The sequence below is a fragment of the Spea bombifrons genome, chromosome 12 (genome assembly GCF_027358695.1).
Source record: "Spea bombifrons isolate aSpeBom1 chromosome 12, aSpeBom1.2.pri, whole genome shotgun sequence".
In the NCBI taxonomy this organism is placed as follows: domain Eukaryota; kingdom Metazoa; phylum Chordata; class Amphibia; order Anura; family Pelobatidae; genus Spea; species Spea bombifrons.
The window spans coordinates 9,985,071-10,009,543 of NC_071098.1; the positions used below are offsets into that span (position 1 = coordinate 9,985,071).

Genomic DNA, 24,473 nt, shown 5'->3' on the forward strand with positions numbered 1-24,473 from the left:
CTTACCTCTTCTAAAAAGTGAATTATGTGGGACTTCAAGTCTATAAATGTGTTTCAAAAGTTTATGATCAAAAAAAAGGCCATGCATTTTTTTCATAAAACATTGCACAGGGTAGACGGTTTGCCTTTAATACATGATCTTGGGTGAGAAAAAAAAACAAAAAAAAAAAACAAAAAAAAACAAAAAAACAATAGATCTGATTGAGAATATCCATAAAAATAATCACCCCATGCTGTACAAATGACATCATAGCCTTTTCTTTACAAATAAAATAAAGTCTGTGGCTCTGTTTTCCTGATGAGCCGCATCTAAACTCAGGAGATTAAAGCTAGAAGTCTGCGCTAAAATTAAGACAATAGTGCGCATGTACAGCATACCATCGGAATAAGCATCCAATTAATGTTTTCATGCCTGAAGCACAGTAATAAGAATCCAATTCAAAGTATTACGTATATATAATTTAAATTTATTTATATATTTATACTGACGCATATTGCCCTTTTTTTAATCTCAGCACAAAAAGCACAATATAAATACAGCAACTTAACTCCCCACCCTGTAATAAAAATACATTCTTTACAATTGTTGAATAAAACTAGTGCTGAGGAATGGGTATTTTTTCTTTTAAAGAGTTGGTGGTTTCCTCACTTGGGTGGCGTCTCATATTTGAAAACCACACTAAAGATTTTGCCACCCAATCTTTCTGCCAACCAGGAGTTCTTGATAACGGCCAGTTTAAGACTTTCGCATTGAAGAATTGCGTAGTAATTTGTGTGGATGGCTCGACCCATGCCTTCAATGATCACAAGATCCGTATTTCTCTCCTTGACCAACATGGCGAGACCCTTGTCTAGGCGGCTACAGAAAACAAGACGTCCGACAGATCAGGTTAAAATAACCTGAGAATTTGTATTGTGACAGAATCATAACAAATGAAGGGGTTCTAAAACACGCCATTGTTTTAAAGATATTGTTCCATTACTCTGTTGAAATTAACCCTTTGGTAAGTAAGTGCATCATATTGAGTCATCATGCATGCTCACATATTTATAAGCTGTGGTAGCTAATAAACCACTTTTATTGGAGGCGGCAGGTATAATGTATAAAATACGGATGTATCAACATAGACTCACCTAAGATCTAAGCAAGGAGAACTAGAACCTGTTTGTACCAGTATCAATCTGTCGTCCTGTAAAGCGGACCTTGAAAGAACAACAAAAGATCTGCATTACACATCAAATTACTAGTTTTAACATATAATTCAAGTCTAAATCAATTAAAGTATAACACTATAATGAGAATTTGTTGGATTACTTGTCTTGTGCAATAAAATACATATTTTTTAAATGGTTAGTGTATTGTCTATGGGCCACAATAAAAGTCTGTATTAAAACCCAAACAGTGTCTGTTTTCAGTTTTTTTCTTTGCTTTACAAGATTCCTAGGACACATTTTTGCAAGGCCTGTGAGTGTACCTCCTGAATTAAAATTGCTTTAAACAAACATAAGAATGCATTCGGAGAGATAATTTAGATTATCAAAAGTTTAGAAGCTTCTGGTTCTGCAGAGAGCTGCACCATTTTTTTTTGTTAAAGTAATGAGTTACAGCTCATGCACAACCGAACATCGACATTATCTTCACTTTTAGGAAAACATAAGCGCTCCACCAGAGGGCGCAGCATCCAACACTCACTTCTGTGAATTGGATTGAAAGATTGCTAAAAAAATATTTTAGGGCCAATCTAGAACCAATTGGTTTATAAAAATAACATTTAACAACTACTGGATAATATGAACGCTTACTGTATTATTGAATCCATAGCTGCAATACGTTCCGTGACAATTAAGGATTCGTTGAACGTTACATCATTCAGAGCTGGCCCGGAATTACACGCCAATATAACCTGTAAAATCAAACAATACACATAGAAAATAGATAGATAGATTACATTACACACACATTATTTCTGATTCAGAATAGTCTTTATCTATAACCTCATTTTAAAAAGAGCAACAAAAAAAGGAATAGTGCCACAGAACCAGAAATGACACCCAAAGTAAAGAAAGCATAAGCGTAGCCAAGGGTGTATGCCCTATTCCTACCTGAAAAAAGCTTGGTTTAAAGCCCACCTCCCACTGTCTCTTTGCACTTGGAGGATAACGATCAGTAACGCCCTAACTGTAAATGTACCATGAAGTAGGAGAATAGTTAAGAATGGACACTCCTATGCTTCTTGTGTTTAGTAGAAATATATAGCCTTCTTTAGTACAAATCCACAGAAGAACCACAAGTTTTTAGTTCTTGTCTCTCTATAAGGGATTGGGGTTATCAGAACTTCAGTCCTCAATATACACCAGCTATTAAACAATTTAGGTATAAAGCTTCCATTCCAGATCAGCTGCAATGAATGCATAACTACTCTGCTATTGCCCACTTTGTTTTTGTGCTGTTTTGCATAATTTTGGACATAAAGAGGTTCAGCTATGACTTAATTTAGGCCTATTTCTGAGGAGCGACCTCTGCTGAGATGGGGCACCCAAACAAAACAGCATGCATCGGGTACAGAAAGCATCTAAATACATTATGATTGTTAAAAAAAAAAGGTATCGAGAGAAACAGAGAGGAAACCTCTGCCATATTATATGAAAGTTCTAGGAGTTCACAGTTACCTCTGTACCTCTGGCAAGGAGCTCTCGAACAAATGGGAAAACACCCAGAATTATATCTATGCCACTGTTATCCACAAATATTAAGGCACATTTATGAGGTGGACCCTGGAACGACAGAAAAGAACTGTAGATTAGAAAACATTAAATGCTATTCTTCTCAACAACTGCCGGAATCACATTGTTTTATTTATTTATTTTTAACTGTTTAATAGCACATCATTCTGTTACTACAAAAAAAAAAGTTGAATAATAAACACAAAGAAAACAAAAAGTCTACCGCCACCTAGTGGAATGTGGTGTACTGTGCATACCCCTGTCTCCACCAATACGGGGGAAAATCCTGTTTAAATAAATTGTCCAGTTAATTTAGAACGCTCCCAGGTATAAACAAACCAGTGAAGACGGTCATACCTTCAGTCGTTCTATCCATTTACTGTAGCAGTCAACCAGCCATGGGCGTGCTTCGAGACACAAACCAAAAAAACATCAGTCACGTGTAATCATAAAAATAAGCGTGTAAAAAAATAAAATTCACACATTCTGTGCATTTATAAAGCTCTAGAATTTATAAACTATAATCGACAAAACTTGACTAGTCTATATTGATCAGTCTTTTTTTTTCCCCTTAATTCCCAATGCCAAATGTCCCGCTTTAGGAGTTATAGATAAGCATGGACAACAGAGGATAGTGGGGCTTTTTATTTTTTAACCACTAAAATTGTGACTGTAAGATATCGTAGGTGAGTCAAAGACCCAATTTTGTTCATTATCTGCAGTCAGTGGTGGATAAGGTTACCAGGAAAAAGAAAATTTTGGTAAACCGTCTAAAATTCAAGTTATTGAGATGGATGATGACTTTTACCGTAACTTGGAACCGATAATGTGTGATAAGTTTTGGAATACCAGAGAGTAAAATTTACGTCGGTGTGATTTGGAACATTTTTCAAACCACCATATATTTTCAATTGATTTTCATTTAAGAAAGTAATAATAATAATTTCCTCTAAGCATATATAATAAATATGACATTGAAATGTTTGCTGCAGACTAAAGATATTTCATTACCCTACCTTGTAGCTTCTTCATTGCTGCCTCAAACCCAAATTCTTCATCGGACTCCAGGACCCTAAAAAAAACGTGACACCAAGAACCACATTTATTCTGAAAATGTAATCTGTTGGCCAGAATGCACGGCAGCTGCGAGATACACACGGTGAACTCAGACACAAGCACTCCTTAACCTTCTAAGTGCCAGGGGAACGCACTCGCCCTTAATCAGGAGCAGAATGGCCCATAATTCTTCAAACAAGGCCGGTCCAGAGGAGGCGGAAGCACAGAGGGGTCACGAAACGTCGCAGTGAAAGTATGGCAAGGCCCCTGGCAGGTAATAGTGTAAGTGTGTGTTGGAGTGAGGTGTGGTATATTTTAGTGTAAGTGTGTGTTAGGGTGTGTATATATGTGTGTTAATGTTAGTGCGTGTATATGTTTGTGTGTTTGTGTGGGTATATATGTGCTAATGTATGTGCTAGTGTGTATATAAGTTACCGGTGTGGGGGGTAAGGTGCAGGGGGCCCTAGTACCAGATTCATTTACCAGCAATCATGTTCCACTCAATCATTAAAATCTGGATCTTGAAGACTCGTGGGATGTCCTTTTATTTAATGAGTCTTAAAGCTGTACAAATCATGGAGGTAACACAATGATCACCTACTCGGAGACGGCTTTTGCCCCCCAGTCAAAGACATTCCCTGCGAGCAGTCCTTTCACCAAAGCAAACTGTTTCTCCTCCCAGTCCAACGCATCCAAAGATTTGATAACTTTCTTATAACACTTTAAGGCTATGTCATTTTCTTTCTGCTTTACCTGCAGAGAAAAGGGATTAGGCAAAAGTATAAAAAAAAAAATCCTATGCAGTTACTTATGCCTCAGTTTCATTGACAACGCCTGCTTTTATCTTATTTTGCTCAAAAAAATGTCCTTTAACCGCAGACCCGGAGGCCGCCATTGCTGTCAGTCATGTAACATTTTGGAAGATTTCCATCCTCTCGGCTATCATATGCATACATCATTAGCAAATCACACTTTAAGTATAAATGGTAAAAATGTAATATTTGTTGATATATTCCTTTTCGATCTGTAGCAGGAACCATAATGAAAACATATTTACTCACCTTTGAATATGGATCTGGAAAATTGAATTCATTTAAGCAGTGTTCTCGTGTATCCAACAAACTGCGGACTGTTAGGGACCCATAAGCACTAGGAGAGAGGAAAGAAAATGAATGAGAAGTATCCAGCGACTGCAAAGGAGGGGACGTAACATTTATCACGATAAAAACAGTACCATTTATCATTGCATTTACATCCATTTCATTCATATTTGATAGATGGCCTCTGCCGTTCTCTTGGCTTCAAACCCATAATAAAGTTAATGACTGCAGATATATCTGATATATTGCTCTTAAACAAAATGGTGCGGCAGCAGCTGCAAGTTGTGCTTTATTTAATACAAACACCAAAGAATCATATTTTGTGTAGATAATACTTGGGGAAGACTCCTGTATTAGTTGTTTTTAATATGAAGTTCTGCGGGATGGACAGTCTTGCGCATCGTCGGCATAGAACTCTACAGTATGTTGCGTGTACTTATGGTGAGAAACAACATATTTTGTATTGTTTTGCTTTAAATGAAAAGTTGAATGTAAGAACTCGGGATAAAAACAAAACTCACATCTCTTAACTAGATCCCTCGGTCCAAAAAGACAGAGTACCTGCTCATTTTTCATCAATTTTATGGTAAAACTATTTTCCTCTCAAATGTATTCTGTTTGATGACAAATCACTGATACTAGAAGCAACGGTTCTTGAGTTTTATTCATTAAGAAGGATCTGTCACTCTTCCAAAGTCCTACACTTCAGAGTTCTATACACTAAATAAACCAGTGCAATTGTGAGGTTAAAGAGAAACTATATACATTGATTATTAACCCATGTAATAGACAAACCATGAGGAAGTAAATTCTAAACCTCTTGTTAAGTTTCTGTTGGTTTGGGTTGCCATTGGGTGAGAAGTTAAAGGGAAGAACGCTTCAGGAAAGAAAACGGATTACATAATGCGGTCTCTGGCTTCTGACAATCTCTGACCCAAGTATCTCCAAAATAAATTCATAAAAAAGTAGTGTATATTTAAATAAGGAATGATGCGATGCTGACAGTTCCTCTTTAAGAAACTGTTCTGCCCTTCATAGGCATCCTCAAGAAGCGAGAGTAAAAGGACATACTCACAATGGTTGGTGCCTCAATGTTTGCAACTTATTCCAGTATTTCTGCTGAAATTTCTGAGCTCGATCTGTGGCGTCCTTTGCATCTGGCTGGCTGGCAACAGCTCGTTTCACCACCTAACCAAAAAAACAAATTGTTTTCCTTAAACTAAGCAGCAGAAGTCAGCTTGAAAATGTGAAAACTAAATAGTCAACTGTGACCATGATGTGACTGTAAATATAAAAAAACAGACATAAAAAGTGAACCACGTATGTTCTTATGAGCCGGTTGACTTATACATGACATTGTCCCTCCTCTCATAAAATCGGTTTTAAAGGGACACTCTAACCATCATAGGCACACACACTGTCCCTTTAAATTACTATTTTGGCCCCATTGCAAATGCAGGGGGGGATCTGTCCCCGGCCAATGCAAACTCAAGGTTAGCCAACTCTTGTACTGTCTCGAGTGAGAGTTCTCCCATCACTCACATGCTTAAAAACTCATTTCAATGGAAGTGTTTTCCTGCCACTCATTGACTGCTTAAAGCTGTCGAAAGCGGCATGAAAACCAGGACCACGGAGAGGGTATACTCTGCAGCGATGGAGAACTACGGTAAATTACAATCCATATTAATCATTAGTGGGGCTATATGGGAAACTAGATTGTCCCTTTAATAATTAGTGACATGGAATACAATACATTTTAAAGAATTTGACTTACCCCTTCCAAAGCTTCTTCAAAACAGGAAAGCCAGTACTCGCGAGCCATGGCATCTTCCGTAAGATCCACTGTATCTGGGACATACGAGGATGGGTCGTACAGCAGAGGAAGGTTGACCAGCTGCCGATCCAAGCGATCCATCTCCAACATGTCAAACTGCGGAGCACAGAGGACAAACACTCAGCAACCAAACATTAAAAAGCACTGGGATAACATAACATACCAAATCATATATGCTATCTATGTATGAAATATTTTAGGTTTTGTCCAAGAACAACAAGAACTACTCATTTCCCAATAATCTAGATTACAGGTAATAAATTGCAGTAAAGACTTTTAAAATGATTAAAAAACTCCTTTCTTTTACATAAAAGAGGGGCTCAGTGTGCCCCTGAATAACATAGAATACTTTCTCCAAATCATGCTACATTAACTATGAATCACATAGGGCCAGCTCAGATCTTCTTTCGGAATCTCGTTGGACCTTCATAGATCAGAATGGAGCCAACCTCTCATCCCCCCCAGTCCTTTAAGAAGATTCGGACCTGTACGTTTCCCTTTACACTATTGCTGAAGACTTTATATTTAAAAAGTGGTATTTGAGTATCATAAGATTTTACTATGCTTAATACAAAATACAGCACCGCAAAGTGGTGATACCCGGGCAGATGAAAGCAGAGGTACCTATCAATCAAAGGCTTATCATACACACGTCTTTCTTTAATTTCTTGCAGAACGGAACATGTTGAATGAGTGCACTGAACGTTTATAACATATTAACGCCTTATCAACAGAGCAACAAGGCCGTCACACACACTGTATATACAAAATCCTTGGCACCAATACAAAAAAAACAACACACACACACACACAATCCTACAAGCAGCATCTTGTAGAAGTTACTTACTGAGAACTGATGGTAAGGATGATGAAAGAAGGAAGTAAAAAAAAAAAAAGAAAAAGAAAAATAAGAATGGGCAGAAGAATGTTCCGAGAAACTTTTTGGAATGAATGAAAGGAATAAAGGTGCAAGTGGCTTAAAAAGGTAGAATCACCTATGCAAACATTACTTCTACAGACAACACATTAGAAATCATCTCATCAGGGATGCAGGAGCACCTTTTTTTTTTTTGGAGAGAGACTTTTTACCTTGTTCCCCGAACTCAATGCTTATTTGCATTAAGCATATACAATATTCCTTGGGAGATCCCAAAAACATTCCCCTCTCATCCCAACATTGCTACACCAAGAAGGCTATTTCCGCCACATTGACAATTAGACCTACTGTTCCACTTCGGGAGCGCTGCATGGGATATATGTCTGGAGAGGTGCTCATAAGACCTGAACTGCCAGCGTAATTTTCTCCCCAGCTGTAAAGATTGGGATCTGCAGAAAAAAATAAGAAAATCATTAATTTACAAAAGGACTATAAATTGACCAATAAAAGTTAATTTTTTTACTTACTACCCTAATACTAGTAATAGAACTTTACTAAACTGAATTTGTAAACTTAAAAAATATGATCATAGGTGGCCAAACCTGCTCGTGAAGGCAACAAACACAGTACTATGTATTCGAAACTATAACATTTTCATTGCATGTTCATTATATCATCAAAATACAAGTATCTCATGCTTACTGTCTTCTTCGGCTCCTTTCAAAAATGCCCCAATGGCACCAAGATAGCCTTCATGCCTGAGAAAAAGTGCTTGGACTTCTCCCTAGAAAGTTGATCAAAAACGTACAGATTCAGTTAAAGATGAACTAATATTCACAGGTACCCAGAATGCATAGAACACAAATAAGAATCTTGATCGGCTATCAATGTCCTTGATGCCACAATCCTTGACATAAACAGTGCTAAGTCTTGAAACGTGGCCATGTGATCACAGTAAATATTACATTTTGATATACAAAACCATAAATATCCTTAAAAAATGACAAAGTAGAAACATGGAACCCATGTGCTGCCCTTTTCTTCCTTAACATATGAGAAAAGAAGGGTTAAAGATAATGCAGATTATTCTTCAAATTGCTGCATGTAAGTGTGCATTATGTTCATATGTATGTATGTGTGAATATGTATGTGTGTGATTCAGTAGCTGTATTCTAAAATCCAGTTAAACCTGTCTGATTTTACATATGAGCCACAACAAGCAATGTTTAACATTGTGTAATAACTGACACACCATTCAGTATTCCTAAAGGACTGATTCTGTCCTCGTAATACCTTCATACTGATATGTATACATTAAAATAATAATAATTATACATACATATTATATATATATATATATATATATATATATATATATATATATATATATATATATATATATATATATATATATAAAACATTGATTTGACAACAAAGAACAGAGAAACACCTAGGTAGAAGTTGGGAGTCAGGACTTCGGAAGCGGTTTTGTGGTTTGGTAAAGAGAGCTACACCATGACCTAAAGGTTATTATTCATGATGCATCAATGGGTTCTATGGGTCTGCACCACATCATGGGGTCACAAACAAATGGGTATACAGGGGTCTTTGTTTCTAAGTTTCTCGAGGCCCCGCTTGGGACACCTTACAGTGGGAAGGAACTCTTCTGGACACAGTTTATCTCTAGTTATCTTTAGTTATCATTGCACTGCATTGGACACTAAGCCCCACCTTGGAGAAGAAGTTTATACTGTAGGTAATAGTGTGCATTGTAACCGGGTGACCCCGGATGAAGAAACCCCCGAAGTATACTTGGTAGAGGTTGTGCTGTTTGGCATAGAGGCAGGCCAGCTGACCAATGTCATTGCTGATCATGTGCAATAAGCTCTTTGCCATGTCTTCTTTGGAGAATTCTGCATCGGAAAACAAAGAATTGTAATATTTATACAATGTTCACCATCATCAATAAATACCTGTTTATAGGTTTTAATATAAGTAAACTTGAAACTCTATGGCTTCTAGACGCATTCAGTCGCTTCCTTGTACTTATCCCTGCCTTGTCTGGCAGAGCGCCTGAAATGCTCATGATAACTGATGGCCATCGATGGTCAGCTACATAAAATCAGCACTTTTCTGACATATTTTATAAGCCGTCTTTTGGCATGCAAAAATTAACTTGAAGCATGCGAGAAGTTTAGTGCTAAAGTATAGAAACGTAACTAGAAAATCATGTGTGGTTATTGAGATGCCTTCCGCAAACCAGTTACATAAATACCATCTCTGAATTTGTCCTAAAATAGAGGAGCTTGAAGATCAAACTATGATTTTCTAAAGTCAAAGCATTCAAGTTAATGCCATATATAAAGAACCATATGGAAGAAGGTTATGCAGGAGACTCGCGAAAACCTGGGGTTTGACACATTTGGTTCTGGCCAATACACTACGTCCCGTCTACAAACTTAGAGGATTATAAGGTGAAGGCCATGGCCCCCTTTAAAATAACCGGAATACATTTCAAGTTCCTCTACATGCACACATCATCCCCTGGTACCTTTGTCTGTAGTGGCAGACTTGCCAAAGCTGCTTGCGATTAGGTTCCCGGTTAATCCCAGAATTTGGTAAGCCCCTCCGTATATGTCTTTCACCAGCATGTCCACATTTGTGTGCTGTCCCTTTGCAGCAAGCTGTAATAACTCATCAAACCTCTGCAGATATAAAGAGGAACATTTCTAAGCAAGTGATCCTTAGTGGCAGTATTTCTTTTTTATAGATAGTAGAATCAAACCTTGGGCTTCATGTTTACATTAATTAAGCAATTTGTGCTGAGGGTGTTTAGCTTTTACCGAGCAAGAAAATCATCTATTAAAAAGGTAGAGTGGAGGAAACATTAAAAGACATTGGAGAACTGGACTTAATTTTCAATATCATGAGAGGAAAATATTATTTTACTGTGAAATACCAATAACCATTAATAAAAAGTACACGTTTCTTCTATTCCTCACAATCAGAATCGGCAAAAGTTTGCCTTTCACATCAGTTTTCAAAAACATTTTAAGTTGCGTATGGGATTTGTCTTTAAACTCCACTCAAGAGGTATTGCTAGATCTAACCTTTGTCTTTGTGAGAAGCGCTCCGAGCCCCCAGAACGTTCCACCTCCTATAGAACTTCCACCGATGCGTTCAAACTTGTCTTCTGTTTCTACCTGTCAATAAAAACAGTTTAAGTTCTAAAAGCCAGACAGGTTACGCAATTGTGTTGAGAGAGTATTGAGGTGCAGTACGCCTTCTAGCCTAGGGTAGGAGAATGAGAAGTCCTGATTACTCATGGAAAACCAGAGAGAGAGAGCTAGCTTAATTTCATTAACACCAAGGACTCACTCGCTTTGGGATCCATAACACTAGGTCTTAAAAAGACAGATAAACTTAAATATGTGAAAAAGCAGGATCTATGCTGAAGGCACGCAGCTCTGCCAACCTCCAACAGACAACCGGTGGGGACAGGAAGAAAGCACCGGTTCTATCTCAGATGTCACACTTCACTTTTAAGAATATAATGTATGTTTATATAGAGGTGATAAGGATCTCACCTTAACTATTGAGACTCCTGAGCCGATATTAACTAGTAAATATGGGAAAATGTTGGGATGAGTGGTCTGGAATCGAAATTCAGGATCGGCATGCTTCACATAGACAAACGCTTCATGGGGGATGTTCTTCAGTACAAAATTACACCCCTTTATGAGACATGTCATCTCGTCTTCTTTATCCACTCTAGAAGAAAAAAAAAGAAACCAAAAAGGTAAAGATCAAAAGTTATATTACATGGAATAAACTATAAAATATTGTGTGGGGATTAATAACAGATTATGCAAAAAGCTTATGTATAATACCATATAACACATTGGTACAAAATAACATTAGGCTGCCTGTAAAGGTGTCATGGAAGTTTACATACAATATACCCAAGATTTTACATTATTTACATTGAGAAAATGAACCAATTAAGCAAATGCACCTTTTTCTTTGTGGGTATGTATAATAATACTCCTCAAAGAAGAGACCTGGATAGTCTCGAAAGTTTGCAATCCTTCAGCTATCCAACAAAGATATCACCACCAAAATTCCCTCTTTATACTGTAGACTATGATGAAACACGGAGGATTTAGAAAACAAACCTAAAGATTGATAAATAGGCATATAAAAGGTTATATATATTATATATATTTGCCATTGAAGGATATCTGTATTATCTAGGTATAGACAAAATGCCACCAAGACTCAACCTTAATTGTACTAATCTCTTGCCATGGTTTAGTGGTTCCTGATAACCAAGTATTACAGGTTTCAAGACTAAATGTGTAAAACGCTCACTAGTGACAGTTCCTCTATCTCCTATTTGGCCGGCTCTTTCATATGAAAGCCTTGGGTTACTATAAATAAAAAAAAAAATTATAATAATTAAAAAAAAAAAAAAAAAAAAATAAAGACACCAGCTGGGCAAGCCGAGGTTAGCCCCCACCAACCAGTTATAAGAATGGCCAGGGAGGCAAACTTTACATTTGTAAACCTGACATAAATCCTTTCATGTGGTAAAGAAAAATATAATGGTAATGTTACTCAACCTACAGACACATACAGTGCCCATACTCGTGACCACACAAGGGACCAAATGTGGTGTCTCATGGCTGAGATCAGAACTGCTAATGACAACCAGGGTACAAATAACACACAAAAAAAGTTATTCTGGTGGAAAGGTTGAGAAGCTGTCTATTCAAAATAGCAAAAAACTGATTGGCCGAATCAAGATGTGGCTATGGTGAAAAAGACCACTTTTCAAGCTTTCAACCAGAATCCCTTTTTATTAATAATGCCCAACGTCTTATACCAGTCTACTAGAATCCTCTTTGCTGTGAAGGCGGCAGTTTGTCTTTAAGGCATTAAAATATCACAAACATCATTTACAGAACTATTATTAAACATTTGAATAAACATTTACAGTACCAATAAACGCATGTTTCAGAATAGTAACAAGAGCCAAGTTTTGCTGTGGGCTTCGTAGCCATGCTCCATTGTGCCCATCTTTTTGCACTTTAGCATTCCAGGAAGTTGACCTCCGCTAACAAACCATGATTCTCAACAAGCTTTTGTAATGAATGAGAATTAAAAAGGCATAGTTCAGCAACCGCTTAGCAACTCTCTCTTATTTAACCCTGGCGTATGGAATCGGATGGAAAGGGGGGGGTACCTTTAAACAAAAGGTGCCAAGTCACCTGATTTTGGGAAGTCATTCAGAGCTCCCTAGGCTTCGCCATCCTGCTTACTCAACTAATGTCTGATGCAAGCAATGGAGCACACATGAATCCCTAGTGGAGGTTGCAGGGGAATAAAGCATCCTTCATTTGCAACCGTTGCCAGGTGTTCCTAAAAACACTAGGTTGTCAATCTGATGTCTTAAAAAAAAGCAGTCCCTTTTTGTGGTTTGTGGATACATTATATCCAAGAGGTCGCGCAGAATCAATGCACAGAGCTGGGAAACATGACAGCACGATATACGTCAATAAATCATAATAACCAGATTTCCAAGACAACGAGCGTTAGTATTAAGATAAACATCTGATTATTTTTATCTTCAGGATTTTCGTATATAACACAGGCTGCCCAGCTATGCCATTTCTCAGATATGGAAATTTACAGGAAAATACGTAAACTCCGACCCCCAGACCAAATAAAAAAATCTATTCTGCATAGGAAACCCCAAGCTGAACACAGCCAAATTTATATAGTGTTGGGCTGCACAGCGTTCTGATATTTCCTTTAAATGAGTGTTTGCTTAATCTTAATGCAAATTTGAAATATAGAATAGGATGTGACAGCTATTTGTTTCTTTGTTTAAAAAAAAAAAACGAAGATACAGAGGGGGGGAATGTGTTCAAAACAGGATGTAGCTGCTAAGGGTTGTGGTTACAAAAAGAAAATGAAAAATATTTTTAGTTATACAGAATTATATATTATATTGTATAATAAAAGCGACCATCGGGAAGACATCAATTAATTAATAATCAGCAAGGACAAAAACGGCACAATTTAGTAAATTTCTTGATCTTTCAGTTCTCAGGCACCGGATGAACTCACTTCAGTCCTAATTTCTTTTCAATGAGGTCTTTGAATTTGTAGGCTCCGCCACCTGTAGCTTTGATAACCTTGGTCTCTGTATTCACTAGATGGTCTTTGATAAAGTCCAGACAGGTCTCTATGTATGTGTTTTCAAATTTAATGAAGTGGAGTCGGGCTGTGATCTCCTCTTGTTCGGATATTTCATACAACATTTCATGGTCTGTATCCTGAAGAAGAGTACAGTGCATTTACATTTCTCAGGGAAATAGACAGGCTACAACCACACCAAGGCACGCGATCCTCTCTGATCCCAACACACGCTTCATGCATTCATCTTGGAAAGGCAGCAGTGGTTAAAGCTCGTCTCGGCATCGTAGGAGCCGGAGTACACAACCTCTGAAGTCACACTCATATAATATGCCCTTGGCATTGAGAAAATCAATGCAAACATGCAGAGATCCCAGATCAATTCATATGTAAAATCACCGGAACCCAGATAACTAGATCTCTAATTAATCCATTAAATACCTTAAGGAAATTGTGTTAAAAAAATCTATTTTGTGTTTCCTGAGATGATGAGCATAATGATGGAAACAAGCAATTAAATTAGGCAATTGAAGGAAACCAATTTCAAATACCTAAAAAAATAAAATAAAAAGTAGACCATCACTTATGACTTATATTGCACAGATAAAATTATTTATTGCATTTTAGTTGTCCTTTTGCCCGTAAAGCATTAGTTGAACAAGACTGAGAAAAAAAAAATCTGGAATAATTTTATGAGGGTACAATGTTTACATGGGAAGTATCATTTAGTTAGGACTAGCACAAAGTAGGGAGACAAGAACACAGTGGGGTCGCGTAATTCAAGGTTACATGATCCCTTGGTAAAAGTGAGGCCAGAAAGAAAACTAAGTGAGTAAGAGGGAGTGTTTATGAATGAATGCATGTATGTATGTATATTAGTAGGAATGAGACTGTGTGTGTGTGTGTGTGAGCATGAATGTTTATGTATAAGTGTGTTTGTGTGTGAGAGTGGATGAGTGTGTGTGTGTGTGTGAGCATGAATGTTTATGTATAAGTGTGTTTGTGTGTGAGAGTGGATGAGTGTGTGTGTGTGTAAGCGTGTGTTAAGCATGAGTAAGTATGTGTAATTTTGTGTTAGCATGCTTGTATAATTATGCATTCATATATGTGCAAGTGTGTCTGTGGGAGGGAAAGGTGCCAATGGGCTTTACTTGCCCCCTGGGCCAGTCCTCCCCTGACCAGTACAAATAACAGCTTGAGGAGTATGCAGTATTAGATAAGGAGATACACTTTCAATTACCAAAAAAACAAGTTATCCCCAGGGGTAGACGTTGCTACACTGTTTATTTCAGGCAAACAGCTGGTTTACTAGCTAACTGATTTCAAAACTGTGTCATCACCTCCAAAATGTTTCAAAGAAGGAAACCCCAGCCTTACGTGCACTTTAGTGATAGCTGCATGTTCCCTTCAGGTGTGTCCTCTTTACACATACATGCAGGCATTCTGAAGACTCTGCTCATTTTGCAGAATTTGTCTGAAAATTACAATTATTATTTATGGGTTGTCGGGGTGGTCTGTTAGGAGTCCAGTTGCATCCAGTAAATGTACCGTCTTACCAGATGGTGGAGCTGTCTATTTATAGAGCCAGTGAGAAGCTTTGCTCTCTGGCCTTCTAACATTTACCAGCATCCAGGCAATGGGAATGAAAGGAACGTCTCGAGACAGTGAACCACCCCTGGAGTAGAACATTTCTGTTGATCCCCATCTCCATGAACGATTTCTAAAAGCCTTCAGATGGACACCTGTCTTTGCAGAAAGCATTTGCATAACCCTGCTATTCTCTTATCTTTTTGCTACTGCGGGGCGCAGCAGTGAAAAAAGTTAAAGCGACTGAATAAATACTTCACGTTAATTCCCATTATCTGCACCAACTGCCGACACATGTATTTCCCGGAAGCCCTGCATGGCGGCACGGTGTAACTAAAGTTAGTGTCTATTACCTGCCAGGCCTAAGGGTCACACTATGCAAAGATCAGGACGGCCACCTCGAAACAAGAGGGACTCAAGTTGTATCAAAAAGTACCCCGTTATTAGATTCCCATCTAAAAGGAAATACCGTATATTCCGGCGTATAAGGCGACTTTTTAACCCCAAAAAATCTTCTTAAAAGTGGGGGGTCGTCTTATACGCCGGGTACTTACCAAGCCGGAGGTTCCCACGAAGCCACCAATCTCTCTAATCACTACGCGCCGGCTATTGAGGCCGAGCGCAGGGATGCCGTCATGTCCCGGCGCCCGGCTTTAATTGCCGGCGCGTAGTGATGAGGGAGCAGGGAAGCCGAGGTCTGAAGTGCCAGACCTCGGGCTCCCACAACTGGATGGAAGAAAGAAGATAAGGTAAGAGATAGGGAGAAAGGGGGGAGAAAAATATATATATAAAGTCCAAAAATAATTACCGGCACTCCAGGGACTTTGCAAATGACCACACAAACAACTTCGGTTTTTAAGTCAACGTTTCAGTCTTGTTTATTACAGACTTTCATGTCTGTAATAAACAAGACTGAAACGTTGACTTAAAAACCGAAGTTGTTTGTGTGGTCATTTGCAAAGTCCCTGGAGTGCCGGTAATTATTTTTGGACTTTATATTATTTACTGCTGCAGTTATTTGGCACCGGGCAGAAATTTGGCATTTGGAGTGCAATTGTTAATTTTGGACTTTATATATATATATATATATATATATATATATATATATATATATATATATATATATATATATACACACACACACACTGGTGTGTATATATATATATACTGGTGTGTGTGTGTGTATATATATATATATATATATATATATATATACATATATATATATACATATATATATATATATATACACACTGGTGTGTGTATATATATATATACACATACGTGTGTGTGTATATATATATATATATATATATATATATATATATATATATATATATATATATATATACACATATACATGTGTGTGTAAAGGCAGGGGTGTGTGGTGAGGGCAGTGTATAAATGTGTATGTATGGACAGGCATATGTGTAGATATATATATAGATATATATATTATATATGTGTGTGTGTGTGTGTGTGTGTGTGTGTAAGGGCAGTGCATGTATGTATATGTCAGCAAATCAACCAGCAAATCACCGGTAAGGTACATCGATTGCCGTGATTGGCTGGTTGTTGTACGCTGGGTAGAGGGGTAGTCTTATACGGCGAGTATAGTCCAAACTCTATATTTGGACTGTAAAAGTTGGGGTTCGTCTTATACGCCCAGTCGTCTTATACGCCGGAATATACGGTATTAATAATAAAACATAGAAAGAACAAAAACCATGCATTATCGAAAACAAACAGTTGTGCATGTTTATGTAGACATGCAATAGAGTAACATGCTTCTTCTGATAACCCATGATCAATGAAAATAAGGCTGCACATGCGCTATTTCTGAACAGCGAATAACAACAGCAAGCTGTTTCTCAGTGCCAGAAAATGTGACAGAGCCCTTCACAGAAAAGGTAAATCTCACGCTTAAGGCTGGATTTTCCATAAGGCAGATTAGTCATGTGTCTAGAGCCATATACCGGTATTTACTATTATTAATCAAATTATATAGCGATGTCCAATTTTTGTAAACAAAATGAGATTTGCCCCACTGTATCTTTACCAAGTCCTGTCTATGTTTTGACTTTTCTTAGAGCGTATGGCTGTGCCATCGGTTTTGGTTCTTGGAGATTTTGGTAATATAAATCCAGCCCTGATACCGTTAGGCGTTTGCACATGCATGAGCAACGATAATGACAACTGCCGGTCATTATAAGTATTTCTCCATACCGCTGGGCAAACCAAATTAATGCTGCATCAAATTAGTCACAGATGATCACTGTATGACCTAATGAAGCATTCTTAAGGTTAAATAATTACAGTGCTCATTCTGGATTCCATATGTATTTACATTTCCTGGAGGAACATTGTTACGTTCTCTAATGTAGGTCTACAACAGTGAAATTCAATTTCTTAGCATCGATAAATCCCTAATTGCTAAAATTCCTAATGACTACCTATTAGCTACCGCCTGCCTTGCATTGCATCCAATAAGTAGTCTTGGATAAATGACTTATACTCAAGATGTTTTCAACAAGTTCTCCGTATATTATAAAAAAGCAACTAAAACTTCTAAAAACAGCATCAGCTCTGCCTTTTCTTGGATTATCTGATCACCCTGGTGTTCAGCCAAGGTAATGTTTAACATACCTGTGCCAACCTTCTTAACAACTGATCCTGACACCCTTAAAAATATCATTTAAAGTAAACTAAATTAGATTTTTACAATGAATAGCTTGACCCTAAGAGATTCATTTTTTTATATATATTTACTTTTTTAGTTAATTTTGCTTAGTTAATGCGCTGGTGGTTAGTTAGCAGGGAATTAGTTAGATAGCAGTAAAAAATAAAATAAATAGTTTCAGGGAAAGTTAAATATATTTTTGGTATTTTTCCCCATTTATACTAGCTGTGCATCTTTTATCATATTCATAAAAATAATGTCTTACTCACATGAATATGGTTTAAGAAAATAATGTGTAGGTTCACTAAATGAAGACATAGGAAAAACTCATACATTTCGCTGGTCCTGTAGAGTAAAATAGCTCTGGTCCTTAAGGGTTTAAGTTAACATATCTACCATTCGATAGAAAGGATATATAATTTTAAGGATATTACTTAATATACTTCACTTGTTTTCAGATAGGATGAAAAGCGGAAGGGATAAGTATACAACATGAATGTGTGACCCTAACAATCTGCACGTTAACCCTGAGACTAAGGCACAATCCCTAGGCATTGCTAGTATGGTGACTTACCAAATAGTTAAAAGTTGAGAGAGAATTTCACTCCAGTTTTGTGTTAGGGACCCACATTTTCAGTCTAATGTATAGAATAGAATGCCACCGGAGATATCACTTTCCAACCTTTGACCAAAAAAGCCATGTAATGAAGCGAAATCAATCAAAAAGACACTTACCTTTCCTGTGTGGTCAAATGACCTTACTTTGGCTACTTTATGTTGAACAGTGGAATAATAAGCCAATTTGGTTAGGGATCCACCTAGAAAACAAAAAAAAACAGGCCAATAAAGCATTCATCTAGAATATATTATTCTGTTTTGGTTAAAATACAGTAAAGTTGGCAGCAAAGAGTATCCATGTGTCTTACAGGTAGGTTTGGGATACTTTGTTTGGATTTTATACTTTCATAACCAGGGAGAGAAAAAAACTGTTATGTCATTGAACCATTTCCGGAAAAGATCTTAGTTAAATCAGATAACCAGCTTCCCTTTACACGCATGCGACAGCTGCAGTTTAATGTTGATAAATGTAAAATAACGCATTTGGGATGTAAAAATCCAAGGCAGAACATAGTATTGGGGCCACTGTTTGTTCTGTCTGTGATAACGGTAGAGAGGGATTTGTGATTACAGCACAGATCTCTGGCCAGGCCTCGTCTAGAGTATTCTGTACAGTTCTGGAGATCCCCATCGCCAGAAGGATAGACATATTGGAGAGAGTTCAGAGGAGGGCGACTAAAATGGTTTGCGGGATAAAAACTAGGAGAGACTAATGGATTTCCATATGTATAGATTGGGGAAAGAAGAGGGGAGATGTGATAAATCCCTTTAAGTAGTTAAATGTTTTAGGGCTGCAACTTTCACCCAGCAGTCCAGTGATTTGCTGAGACAGTCCCAGCAACACCGTTTATGTCTCGGCTGCCAGCTCACTTTTATAACTAATGTTGAAACTGAACAAGGGGAGATCTTTTTTCTGCTCTTATATATCAATAAAGCTTTTTCATGAGTGACAGTTCCTCTTTTAACTTCTCTATAGCTTTACCAAGATCAACAACATCAATGCACTTTAATATTATAACTGTGTGGCCTCTTTTGCATGGGGGCTTCTGATTAACCGACCCCCCCCCCGGGCCCCGGCCCCGGCCAAATGTTGTGCAAGAGCTGCAATTGGCTGAACACATCTCCCGGAACGTGACATATTCGCCTCCCAATCAGCTCAAAGCTGTCAATCAGAGGGCAAGAGATGTGAGGTCACGGGGGAAGAAGGCAGTTTTTGTGCCAGTTAAGTGTTTTATTTTACCATATTGATGGAATGAATATGAAAGCACTTACAGAGGGTTGGGGTTACTCACAGAGTACTTTTATATGCTTTCTTTTATAGAAGGGGTATCAGAGATATTAGTGTACTTAAGTACTGTTCCTCTCCGGTGTGAGTTGGCCCATTGGCCCACTCAAAATATCATAATAAATACTTGGCATTGATTTTGAGGCAAGCAACACAATGGCACCAAAACGAGTGCAGATAAAAGGAAACAGCAGCGTATTGGCCACAATGTGAACTATTGATTTTGTTTCGTTGTGTCAACACAAGTTACTCTCACACACAGCTCGTATGAAACGATTACATTGTGATTATTTATCCATCCCTTCTCATAGCAAACTTTCTACAAGAAGCGCTAAGCTTTGTGGATAACCTCCGTCTATGTTATTGCCTTGGCACATTCATGCGCATACACCCGGTGCTGCTGCCTGATATCGAGAAACAGCCCCCGGGTGAAAAAACATAAAACGCTGAACCGACACCACGGAAAGAGAGGCCAATAAAACTAAGAAACCCCAAAGGAAAAATATCAGCATTATGGCACTTTTAAGGGCCTAACCATATAAGCGATATAACGTTATCACTTTATAACAAGTTAATTGCTATGCCAAACCAAAAAACATGTCTAGGACGAGCGAGTCTAGAGAGTATGTGATTAAATGGTCCTTTTCTCCCATCAAATGCCTTTAACATCCACTTCTCCTTAGGGGCCCATTGAGTATAACCCATCGCCGAAGATACATTGAAAATGCAGCGTTATAAGAGTCACGTAGACAATAATCTACACCAAATCTGGACCTGTCACCTTTCCTAACGCTCCTCTTACCAGAGAATGAACCGATGTATAGGATTAAACATCACTTAATTCCACTTCCTTTAAATGGAATATTATGTTCTGCCAGCTTTAAGACTGGAGGTCAGCGAGGTAAACAGAGGTTTGTTAATAATTATGCAGGTTTGGCAGTAAACTACATTCTAAATAACCAAGCCTTTGTCTCCGGCTCACACATGGTGACACACACAAGGTCTATGGCCGGTGAGACCTCCCCAAACACTTTAATACACTTTAATTGATATAATAGCCTGACATTTTACCTTCTTGCCTTAAATGTATACTTGGAATTCATCAGAACACTCATACATTTGGTGTTATTTGCCCGCTGCCGGGTCCTTTGCCTTGAGATTGCATTTGGTAGAACACATCTAGTGCTCAGCAATGCGAAAACACAACTTCATCCAGCACCGGCTCACAAGATTTCTTGGTTGACTTGGTTATCGTCAGACCAATGGGAGAGGGACAATGGCATCATTCAACCAGGGGAGGCTTCTTGTTGGGAAGCTGCAGAAGATTTGGGTTAAATTCACACAATATTCTTTGAAGGCTCAGTGTAAAAACATACAAATAAACCCTATAGAGCAGGAATGCCAACCTCTGTCCCGATGGGCCATAATCCTACTAGAATTCATCCTCGCCTACGCTGTGCCAACTAGCATCTCGTGCAAAGTTCACAGCAGCTCGCCAAGGCGTCACAAGTAGGGTTATAGAACCGAAACCACTACTACTGGATAAAGACATTCCTAACGCACAAAAAATAATCTCTAGTTAAAGTCGCTGCCAGGTGACATCATAAACAAGAGAAAGAAACACAATTACTGCCCCGGAAAGCATGCCAACAAGTACCCAAGGGCAACGTTTAGACGTGGAATCGGGTAATTGTTTATTAAGTGCAAGACCTCGCACCACTTTTGCTTTGATCACTCTCTTCCCTCCATCTCTTTGACATCCATTAGCAGCTCTATCCAGAATTATGAAATTCTCTTAGGGAAGAGATTCTGAACGACTCACCTCTCTAATTTTGAGATCCATTACGACTTGAGGGCTAAGATTCAAGCCAGTAAAAAAAAAAAAAACCTGATACATTTGCATCAAGAATAATAATAGAAAACACCATTTTGAAAATGTATGTAAGGCTGTTTTACACTACTGAGAGGGTGGTGGATAAATGGAGCAGCCTCCCATCTGAAATGGTAGAGGCTAATACTGTGAGGGAAGTTAAACACGAATGGGATAGACGTAAAGCTACCCTGAATGTAAGATGAGACCAAGGACTGACTAAGGTCTGAGTCTCTAAATGGGGAAAAATCTACAACTACCTGCGCTCACCGGTAGGTTATCTATAAAACAAAATGCTTTGTAACCTTGATTTTACACACACACACACACACACACACACATTATATATATATATACATATATATATAATTTATAGTTCTTCCACCACGTCCCATCTAAATAAAACCTCAATAAGACTACCAGATTTAGAAAGATTAGCTGAAGCGACCTGGTCTTTAAATATCCCTTTTAGATTACAGACTCTGAGCGATCCCGGCATTACGTAACACGGTGAAGGTGCCTTCCAGAGACAATTATTTTTGTTTGTTTGGCAAATCGTATGTTTACAAAACAATTAGTAAAATTCATATTGTTTTAGAGCGCCACGGAGATATCTGTGCACTGTTTATAAAGCACCGGGAACATGAATAATCATACACATGCATTCACTTCAGCAGCAGAAGGAAAAACACTCGGCGCTCGCAGAGGGTGTGAGATTCGGTTTGAAGGAGGAATATTACGAAATGCGGGTGTTTGCTGCTTGAGTTTTGGTGAACACAAAAGTCTCAAGAACTGGGTGATTTTACATTTTTTTTATTGTACATTTTTCTATCATACTCGTACATTTATCTTCACCACACCTTGCATGATTGCAAACACCCTACTCAAGGTACCTATAGATATTTTACACAGTTCCCCATCAGAACTGCCCCAGCCGACCTTATTCTGACAGAAAAGCTGATATTTGCTGTTAATTTTTTAATTTAAATATCATAACAAATGTGAAGGGTTGACGCAAATGCCATGAATACAGTTATCAATTAACCCTACAATGCCCATATTCACACTACAATAGTGAACATCACCAGAATAACTTGCTGTGGCATTGCGTATTATGTATCAAAACCCACTGGTGACTGCTCATTTAATTAGGTGCCACTGTCACGCACAGCACCGATACATCAAGGTGTGGAAACTGTAACGGCAGGTTGTTTACTTTTTTTACTTATAGTCTCTGCAGAGCATCACAGCCTCATCATGGGAGTTGCAGTCCGGCTTGGGATCAACATCGGAAGCATTACATATAAACAGCTATCGAGCCGCACTACAACTCCCAGCAGACACGGCGGCAGCATCGCCTCGCGGGAGTTGTAGTTCTTAAACAATTAGCGGCGAGCTCTATGGAAGGGCAGGGGAGCGGAAAAGAAATACATTTCCCAGCATGCCACGCGACACAGCGGCAAGGTGGTGAGGCGCTTAACTTGCTATAACTGCTTGAGCGGCTGCATCTGCCGAGTCCCCGGGTGACACTATAAGATTACCCAATCCCGCACACCTACCTATATCAATGGCAAAGCGCTTTGCGTTCTCGAGGTTGCGGAATATTTCGTCAGGCGGAAGGGTGATGCTCTTGTCCATGCTGGCCCCGCTCCTACCTCTCCCTCCGCTTGTCGCCATGTTGGATATCCCGCCGAGCTGTGCGCATAGATTTGAATACGCACTGCATATATTATGATAATGAGCTGGGGCTGTTTTAAGCAGCAGAAGGGACATACTAGCATGACGATGAGAAAGAATGAAATTGTATATATTATACATTTCTCCATATTATTATGTATATTTTACATAATGACTCTTATAATGACAATCATTTACAAATGACTGACATATGGAATGTTTGCTGGGTATGAGGGTATCACAGTGTTCTACAGCCCTAAATGTCACATTCATATTTATATTAACTGTAAAGCGACAGCGATAGGTAAATAAAATAAATTATACTTCATAATACCTTTTTTAGTTGTATAAATAGCTTGCATACGATGGGCTGGGGCCTACTTGTTTCTTCCGCATGGTTTGCACGCATTTATTTGACATCATTTTGTTCACAGGAAATGACGCAGAGGAGCCAGGTCCTTTGATCTGCATCCTAACCCCCTTAAAGATGTCAGCGGCTCCCCCTGTGGGACCAGGAAGATCTGGCTCTTCTTTTGGCTTCAGCAATGGAGCAAAGGAAGGGGTCGCATGTGCACATGGGGGAGTGAGGCCCCCGTAAGAGGAAGATTGGGAACCTGGGGTCCTAATGTGGCCTTACAATGGCACTTTGGACACTTTCACCTTCACAGATAACTGGAAGCATGATACCTTGGCTTCAGAAATAAAACAGTCCACCAATAATACATCGGTGAATGTGATGTGACATTGGACGGCAACACAAGATCAGCGCGCATTCTGTCCATGGAACGCCGTATCTCCTTCTCTTTTATGAATGTTCATTGCCTGATTTCGTTAAGGGTCTTAAGCAACTGCATAAACTTGTGCGCACAATCACGAGTTGCATCGTGTATCAACTGCATTCAAGCTGGAAGTCAAGTTGAATGATGAAGGGATACATATTAACAAATGCACTACTCTGTGCTCCA

At 38.5% G+C, this 24,473-nt stretch overlaps 1 protein-coding gene across 2 annotated transcripts; it reads right to left on the reverse strand.

Annotated features, from left to right (window-relative positions):
* Positions 1-451: 451 nt before the first annotated feature.
* PANK4 (pantothenate kinase 4 (inactive)) lies at positions 452-23,516 on the reverse strand. 2 transcript variants are annotated; one of them, XM_053452174.1, is made up of 19 exons: positions 23,391-23,516; positions 18,794-18,876; positions 13,723-13,931; positions 11,178-11,361; positions 10,701-10,793; positions 10,142-10,295; positions 9,322-9,503; positions 8,293-8,374; positions 7,939-8,039; positions 6,654-6,809; positions 5,955-6,067; positions 4,841-4,928; positions 4,381-4,532; positions 3,740-3,795; positions 3,081-3,130; positions 2,670-2,774; positions 1,803-1,903; positions 1,134-1,202; positions 452-858 (listed from the first exon to the last, which is right to left on the reverse strand). In XM_053452174.1, the coding sequence occupies exons 1-19, from the start codon at positions 23,506-23,508 to the stop codon at positions 645-647; spliced, it is 2,310 nt and encodes a 769-aa protein (XP_053308149.1). In that variant the 5' UTR covers positions 23,509-23,516; the 3' UTR covers positions 452-644. The 2 variants fall into 2 exon arrangements, with proteins under 2 accessions (XP_053308149.1, XP_053308150.1); XM_053452175.1 differs by lacking the exon at positions 13,723-13,931 and having other exon boundaries at positions 23,391-23,432.
* Positions 23,517-24,473: the final 957 nt, after the last annotated feature.

What these genes read in the sequence shown, in the direction of transcription:
- PANK4 (XM_053452174.1), bottom strand. Translation starts at nt 23,508, where the DNA reads ATGGCGACAAGCGGAGGGAGAGGTAGGAGCGGGGCCAGCATGGACAAG. An exon ending in CGCTTCTCACAAAGACAAAG is followed by an intron (nt 10,296 to 10,700) that starts GTTAGATCTAGC and finishes TTATATCTGCAG; the next exon opens with AGGTTTGATGAGTTATTACA. An exon ending in GTATAAACTTCTTCTCCAAG is followed by an intron (nt 8,375 to 9,321) that starts GTGGGGCTTAGT and finishes TCAACTTTCTAG; the next exon opens with GGAGAAGTCCAAGCACTTTT.